This window comes from Lactuca serriola, chromosome 4 (assembly GCF_051521515.1).
Source record: "Lactuca serriola cultivar US96UC23 chromosome 4, Lser_US96UC23_V15, whole genome shotgun sequence".
In the NCBI taxonomy this organism is placed as follows: domain Eukaryota; kingdom Viridiplantae; phylum Streptophyta; class Magnoliopsida; order Asterales; family Asteraceae; genus Lactuca; species Lactuca serriola.
Genome location: NC_136411.1, coordinates 89,611,214 through 89,620,046, shown reverse-complemented (window position 1 = coordinate 89,620,046; position 8,833 = coordinate 89,611,214). Strand labels below are relative to the sequence as shown.

The 8,833-nt window shown below is 41.5% G+C and overlaps 1 protein-coding gene across 1 annotated transcript; it reads right to left on the bottom strand.

The window, feature by feature from the left end:
* Positions 1 to 3,755: 3,755 nt before the first annotated feature.
* On the bottom strand, positions 3,756 to 4,124 carry LOC145098596 (uncharacterized). The gene has a single exon (XM_079036223.1). It carries the CDS (start codon positions 4,122 to 4,124, stop codon positions 3,756 to 3,758), a length of 369 nt encoding a protein of 122 aa, XP_078892349.1.
* Between the last annotated feature and the right edge of the window lie 4,709 nt (positions 4,125 to 8,833).

Genomic DNA, 8,833 nt, shown 5'->3' with positions numbered 1-8,833 from the left:
AGCTGGTTCAGCGCGAACCGAACTCTCAAATGCTCAGGAGATGAGCAAGTGAAGAAACACACCTCCATGTCTGAAATCCACCTCATAGCCGCCACCGGGTCTTGGGTCCCGTCAAACTCTGGCGGTTTCGTGTTGCTGAACTCTCGGAACAGCAATGCATCACCACCCTGTGGCCTCACAGCAGCAACAGCTGCAGTGGCCGCCGCAACAGTAGCCTCAGAAAGAGCAGCATAACGATCATCAAAAGTCTCAATCAGCGTGGTCTTAATTGACCCGAACATCTCTGGTATCTTTGCCCTGATGGCCGCAACCACCTCCTCGTGGATGATCCGGTGGATCTCCTCATCACTAGCCCCATTGCTCTCTGGCATAAGACGTGTCCTCACCATGATCTACCTCTGAAATACAACATACGATAAATTAGAATCCATTCGAGCATACTCACACTCGACAACTCTTCCCTCCTTGATCCTTGGCATTCCGAAGGTTCTTACTTGAACTGTATACCGCCTCGGTGCTTTCAACTGTCTGCACCGTTTCAGTATACACCACAAATCCTCCTCTTCGGATCCCAAATTCCAAGTACACTATCACTCTCTAACAGATCTCTCATAAGCTCCTCGCTGCTACTTATTCACTCTCAAGCATCTCATAGCAGCTCACCTCTCCCTAGGCTAAGGCATCACAAATCAGGGCACTCTAGTCCTAATAGGAATACCTAGCCTACTCTAGCAAGAGAATACATCATATCAAGCTCATAAACATATAATATAAGGGTATTTTGGGAAACCCTCAGATTCTAACTCTGTAAACATGCACATCATAAATCACATAGAATAATGCAGTGCAACACATAACCCATATATAGCATACAAACACTGTATCAAATACTCTAGTACCTACTCAAGGTAAAGTATAGTGAGAAGACTCACCTCGTGTATCTCGATAACTCGCAAATCCCTGGAATCACTCGTGCTCGATCCCCCGAACTATTATCTTCCTATAATACAATATATTTCTCATTAGCACCTTTACAACTAAGGTTGACTAACCCTATCAAGTCAACACTGGTCAACTCTGGTCAACAGTCAACTTTGACCGGACTCGGCGAGTGCACCAAAGAACCTCGACGAGTCTATACGCGTTCACTGACTCCCTTGGATCCTCTCTTAGCACGTCGAGTACTTCCCTAACTCGATGAGTTCCACTTGGCATGAATCGCGGGGCAACCACGACTCAACTCGCCGAGTCTCAAGAACAACTCGGTGAGTTCCGGCTTGCCTCAACCCCATATTGACTCTCCCTGACTCACTGGGTCATCCCCCAACCCGGCGAGTCCACTCGCTGAACACTTTACGTGAAACCCCAACCCTACTCGCCGAGTCCCAAGAACAACTCGGCGAGTTTATGCCATGCACAAACTTTATTGACCTTTTAAGGTCAGATCTGCTTTCCCAAACCATAGATCTGGCCTTCCCAAGCATGAATGTCACGTAAAGTTCGAAACTTAATGCTTGTAAACCCCCCCCCCCCCACAAGGCATCAAAAGGAGATTTGGTCCCAAAAATAACCACCTAGGTCCAATGACTCCATAATAACCCAAAAAGCTCCAATGGTTAAGGTCTCTGGACCTCTTTGAGTCCAGATCCAAGGCACAAAATCAAAGAGGGACCATTTGCTTCACATAATCACTCTCCAAAGGGGTTATAAAACCCTAACTCTAAAGATCAACCCTATAACTGAAGGAGATTCGAACCATTACCTCAAAATGAAGCCTCTGGACTCTGGATCTGCTGTAATCTCACCTCCTGCTTGCTCTTGCCACCTTCCTCTTGCTAAACAAAGAATACAAAGGCCCAAAAGTGACATCCTCTCTCCCAAAACGAATTAGCTCTCTTAGGGTTCTCTCAAGGGACTAGTAGCCGCAATGGGAGGCTATAAGTGCCCTTAAATAGGCTCCAAACCCGGAGAATTAGGGTTTCATTAAACAGTGTGGACTCGCCGAGTCCACTCATTGGACTCGCCGAGTCCAGACGCGAACCCTCATCCAAAATCGCGATCCTACTCGGTGAGTTTGAGCTCCAACTCGCCGAGTCTCCTCACAAAATACCAAAAAATATATGAATGAAAAATAGCTGGGAATCCGGGATGTTACATATCTCATAGCAGCTCAGTGTGGGCAGGGCCTGTATCTCATAGTAGCTGAGTGTGGGCGGGGCCCGTATCTCCTAGTTAGCGGAGTGTGGGCAAGGGTTGTATCTCCATGAGTGCGGGTGGGGCCCGTATCTCTTAGTTTCTTGTTATAGTTGTTTGGTATGTGATAGTCTGGGGAACTCACTAAGCTTCGTGCTTACTGTTTTTAGTTTTGATTTCAGGTACCTCTTATAGAAAGGGGAAGGGCTCGGGATGATCGCATGGCACTCTCGGGTGTTTGAACTCAAACTAAGGAGTAGGTATGAAATTTTCAAAAGAAAATTATTTTTGATGAAAAGTATTTTGAAAAGAAACTTAAAAGGGAAAAGGGTGTGGTGCATGCAATTAGCTGAGCTCAAGTAAGTCTCCCAAACTATCGATACAGGTTATTTGATATGATATGATTATGTGTTCAACATGCTAGATTAGGGCTAAGGGTCTAGGAAGGATGCCTTGTATGCCTGTTGTAGGATCTTTTTGAGCAGTATGCTAGGACGGATTAGTCAGTAATATGATAACCAGAGTAAAGTATGTTTGATTATGGTTGCTCAACGCGCGAATGCTGCTTGCTTTGTGCTTATATGAGTCCTAGTTATCTTTAATTATCTAGTAAACCTTACGTAATTTCTGTGGTAAGATCCCAACGTGTGATAACATGAAGATGTTATAAACCTTATGTAATTTCCGGGGTAAGATCCCAATTTTAGATAACATGAAAATGTTATAAACCTTATGTAATTTTTGGCGTAAGATCCCAGATTTAGATAACATGAAAATGTTATAAACCTTAAGGATCTTAACATATGTTCAAAGATAAGAAGGTTGCCAAGCCACTGTGTCGTGAAATGATCCCCATATTCGCATCCCATAGTTAGATTTCGTGCGTTCAAGCGAGGTGTATAAACCTTAGTTCGTGTGAGATAGGTAATTAGCTCTTTAAACCTTGGAGGGGATCAAGTACCCTTAAGCGTAGGAGAGATCATCAGTCTCTAGCTTGTGTATAGGATATTTTAAAGATTATAACGTTGATACAATGGAGTTGTTCAAGTGTTAAGATGTTGAGATCTTTGTACGAAAAGATCCTTATGTTTCAGAATCTTCAACTTCAAGGATCCCTATGTTTTAGGATCTTGAGGATCCTTATGTTTCAGGATCATTACTTATGGAGATCCTTAGTCGGACATCATTCTGCATAGCAAACTTTAGCTAGGGGTGGGCGTTAGTCTAGCTAACGCCCATCCGATGCTTAAGTTAGTAATGTATTCGAGGAGAAAATAAGTAATTATGAATATTTTAAGGTAAAGAATGTGTGCACTTTGGTCTTGTTGAAGATTAGTTGATCTTGTTTACATATAGTATGCTTTGAGATGTATAGCATTCCAGGATCTTGGAAAAATGTCTCCTTCGAGTTTTGCTAGCCAATAGGCGCCTTTTCCTGCTTTAGCATCTATGAGATGTAGTCATTCCCACTTAGGAGCTAATTTACCTGTATTTGGATCTTTGGTTTTTTGGAATGTTTTCCTAAGCAAGTCTCCTATTTGGAATCTTCTGACTTGTATGTTCTAATTGTAAGCCTTGGTGATCCTTTGTTGATGAGCAGCAATGTGTATCTTGGAAAGATCTCTGCTTTTACCAATAGTGTCAAGATCCTGGAGTAGAATCCTATCATTGTTTTCTTGATTTTGGAGAAAGTATCTCGCTGTCGGGATCACTACTTCGGTAGGGATCACTGCTTCTGTCCCAAACACCAAGGAATAGGGGGCTTGACCTGTGGGTACTTTGGAAGTAGTCATGTCTCCCCACAAGATGAAAGGAAGCTCTTCTGTCCTTCTTCCTTTCTTCTTATCAATCCTTTTCTTTATGTTGTTTACCATGATCTTATTGTTAGATTCTGCTTGACCATTAGCTCGGGGATGAACAAGAGTGGACATTATCATTTTGATTCCCTAACTCGTGCAAAAGTCTATTTTCCTTTTGCTTATAAATTAGGATCCATTGTCGCATATGATTTCCGGTGGGATCCCGAACCTGGTCAATATATTACGTTTAATAAATGAGATTACCTCTTTGTCTCTTACCTGAACGAAGGCTTCATCTTCGATCCACTTCGAGAAGTAATTAGTCATCACCAACATGAAGACTTTTCCTTTTGGAGCTATTGGTAATTTTCCCACTATATCCATTCCCCATTTCATGAATGGCCATGGAGAGATAATAGGATATATAGGTTTTGCTGTTTGATGCAGGATGTTGTTGTGTCTTTGGCAACCGTCACACTTTTGAGCATGTAGAAAAGAATCTCTCTTCATGGTCGGCCAGTAGTATCCTATTCTCAATACCTTGGAGCATAAAGATCTACCCCCAGTGTGATTGCCACACTCTCCTTCATGTATGTCCTTCAACACTTCTACAAGTTCAGGATCTTTCAAGTATCAGAGATATTAACCTGTCATAGATTTTTTTATAGAGTTTACCTCAGATTATTACAAATCTTGAGACTGTTATTCTGAATGCTCTTTCGCTTTTTTCCTCTATTGGGATCGTGGCATTTTGGATATATTCCATAATGGTTTGGATCCATGATCTTGGACTTCTTTGAGGATCTTGTTCGTCGGGATCTCTTCAAGGAGGGATCTGAGGGTCAGGATCTTCGATGGACGCTACACTTATAGGTTGCTCAAGATCATCAGATTTGCCGGAAAGGGCTTCTATAGTTGGAGTTATTATGTGGGTTATAGGGATCTTCGTTTCTGGTGGGATCCTTAGGGAGGATCCTAGGTTTGCTAATGCGTTTGCTTTTGTGTTTTCTTCTCTAGGAACTTGGGTTAGGCTAAAGTTCTCCAAATCAAAGGCTAATTTTGTGAGGATCTCGAGGTATAATGCTAATCTTTCACCTTTCACTACAGAAGATCCATTGAAGTGACTGGTTACTTATAAATAATCAACAAATACCTTAAGATCCGTGATATGAAGATCCTTAGCCAATATTAGTCCCATGATAAGTGCTTCATATTCCATTTTGTTATTGGTTGCGTTGAATTCGTAACTAACTGCCTGGGGTAGGATGTCCCCCATGTGGCGATTTTAGTATGATCCCTAGTCCGGTTCCTTTTTCGTTTGAAGCTCTATCCATGAATAATGTCCATTTTCCTAAGTGTTCGTCTTCTAGTAGTTGTTTAGCTTTAATGTCTACTTCTTTTTGTAGATGATCACTAAATTTAGCCACAAAGTCAGCTAATGCTTGTAACTTTATGGAGGATCTTGGCTCATATTTTATGTCAAACATGCTCAGCTTTACTGACCATTTGGCCATCCTTCCTGACATCTCTGGTTTTCTCATCACATTCTTAATAGGGTAATTAGTTTTCACATGTATAGTATGTGTCTCGAAGCAATGTCGTAACTTGGTAGAAGCAGTTACCAATGCAAGAATTAATTTTTTGAGATGAGAATACCTGGTCTCAGGATCCAGAAGACTTTTACTTACATAGTAGATAGGATGTTGGTCTTCGTTAAGATCCATGGCTAGGACGACACTTACTGCACTTGAGGATACCGTGAGGTAGAGGAGATGTGGTTCTCCATATATAGGCTTCATCAACAGTGGCGCAAAACTTAAGTATCTTTTGAGTTTTTGAAAAGCTTCTTCGTGTTCTTCGGTGCATTAAACCTCTTGTTCTTTTTCAAGATATCATAGAAGGGCTTACACCTTTCTGAGGATCACGAAATGAACCTATTGAGTGCCGCTACTCTTCCGGTTAGCCTTTGGATGTCTTTTGTTGAAGACGGAGATTTTAGCTAGATGATTGCTTTGTTCTGCTCCGGGATTGCTTCTATTCCTCTTTTGGTTACCATATACCCAAGGAACTTGCCTGACTTCATCCCAAAGTGGCATTTAAGCGGATTCAACTTTATGTTGTATTCTTCTAGGTTGTCGAACGCTTCTTTGAGATCCCCGAGATGATCTTCAGCTTTCATGGACTTTACCACCATGTCGTCAATGTAGACTTCCATGGTGTCCCCCAACTTGTCTTTAAACATCTAGTTCACTAGTGTTTGATATGTTGCACCTACGCTTCTAATACCAAAAGGAATTATTGTGTAACAATATATACCTGTTGGTGTTATAAATATTGTATCTGCTTGATCGGACGGGCCTTGTTAAGATCCATGTAGTCCACACATACTTGCCACTTGTTGTTCTTCTTTTGTACGGCAACTACATTAGCTAGCCATCTTGGGAACCTTACTTCCTTGATCATCCCTGTCTTGAGGAGATTTTACACTTCTTCTTGGATGATCCGATTCCTTTTGGGTGCAAACTTCCTTCTTTTTTGATGCATCATTCTGAAAGAAGGATCAATATTAAGTTTGTGAGTGATAATACTCTTGTCTATACCTGTCATATCTTTGTGTTTCCATGTGTACGTCTTGCTTTTGGTTCGAAGGAAGTTTAACAGGTCTTGCTCAATTTGATTAGGTATTGAGGATCCTATGAGGACTTTGGCTTCCGGATCCTCACTGTTCAGGGGCACTTCCTTCATGTCTTGATCCTTTGTTTCTAGAACATGTCGTGCCCCATGCCTTAATTACTACGCTTGCTGGGGTTTCGTCGTAAGATTCATAGAGGTTTTGTAACATTCCTTTGACTCTTTTTGATCTCCCGTGATCTTCACTATTCCCCACAAGTAGGCATCTTTACACAATGATGGTATGTTGACAGGACCGCTTTCATCTCGTAGATCTAAGGTCTACCTAATATCACATTATAAGAAGATAAAGTGTCAATAACACAAAATTTTTGTGTAAAGTTTACCCCCTCTATGTATATTGGTAGCTTTATCTCCCCAATGGCATGTTTCGTTTCTTTACTAAATGCTATGAGGACCGTGGATCTTCTGATTATCTCTGATTTTGGGATGTTCATCCTCTTTAGTGCGTCAAAGAGTACGATGTTAATTGAGTATCCTCCGTCAACAAGGATCCTTCTGACGAAGTGGTTGGCAATGTATAGTGCTATCGCGAGTCTATCATGGTGAGGATCCTGGATCCCTTCCCTGCCTGTCTCGTCAAACGTGATTTTCTTTTTATTTCTAGGCAAGGTATTCTTCCGTGGTCTATCTTCATTTTCTGTTTTAGAGACCTTGGCGCATCTTTTATCTTGAGAATAAGAATTACCACAAATGTTAGATCTGCCTGAGATAAAGTTAATTATCTTGGTGTTTAGGGGTGGAGATCCTGGTTTCTCCGAGATCATGTGAACATCGTGGTTGTTCTCCTTGGACATCTCTTTCTTTCTTCCCATGATCTCTTTGAGATGTCCTTTGTTGAGGTGATAGCCGATCTCTTTTCTTAGGGCTATGAAATCATCTGTCATGTGACCGAAATCTTCATGGTAAGCACACCATTTGGACTTATCTTTCCAACTGGTGGACTTTTTATCCTTATTTGGCCACTTTTCTTTTTCTCCGAGATCCTGCATAACATGGATTAATCCTGAAACATCCAAAAAAAACAATAGTCAGTGATCTTAGGAAGTTCCTCTTCCTCTCCTTCATCTTCGAGGGCATTAACACTGTGATGATCTGGTTTAGAGTAGGGCTTTGATTTGTAGGATTTGGGGGCCAAGGATTCGGCCTTCCTATTGGTATTCTCGTATTGAATCGAAGGGTTGCTCCTTTTATGGACATCTTTATCCTCTTCAAGCCTTATGAACCTCAATGCTCGGCATCTAAATTCGTCCAATCTCTTGCATGGGGTCATCACAAGGTCTTCATAGAATGGTGAATCCTTCCTTAGAGCCATATTGAAGGCCTCTACGATAATCACCATGTCAATGTTGGGGATGCTTAGAGCTTCCCTGCCAAACCTTTTAACAAAATCTCTAAGTCATTCCTTAGGATCTTGAACCACCCGGTAGAGATCACTAGTGATCTTTTCGAAGGTTCTTCTACAAGAAAACTGCTTATTAAAAGTATTGACTAAGTGTGCAAATGAAGTAATATAATATGGAGGAATGTTTAGCAGCCATTTAAGAGTTGATTTTGTAAGGGTTGAACCAAAGCCTTTGCATAGGCAAGCTTCCTTCAATGCTATCGAGATGGTAATGATATCCATTCTTTCACGGTATTGTGCTACGTGCTCTTCAGGATCTGTAGTTCCATCGTAAGGCTTCATGCTAGGAGTTTGGAAGTGCTTAGGAACTTTAGTATCGGGTATCGCAGGAGAAAATATCTAGATCATGTTACTTATTGGAGATGCTTCTGGTATGGGCTGAACTACCCCGGGTATGCTTGAGATCATCTGTCTCAACTGCTGAAGTTCCCAAGCCATGTTTGGACTTATTCCTGCATCAACATTTGTAGAGTTCGTATTGATAGTATTATTGTTTAAAAAGTTACTGGAATCAAGGTTTCTAGGAGCATTTAAAGGCTCATTGAGATCATTGATCGTAGATGCTCGATTGTTCATAATTTTCCCCCAGGGAGACGTAATAGTAGTAGGATTTATGTTCTCCTGGTGATTTCCTGAGGATCCTGCATTATCGAAGTTCAGGATCCTTGGTTATACAACTGTTGGCGTCGTTTCCTAGGATCTCTGAAATTCTGCCTTCGTCATCTCCACTTCTCTAAGTAGTGTT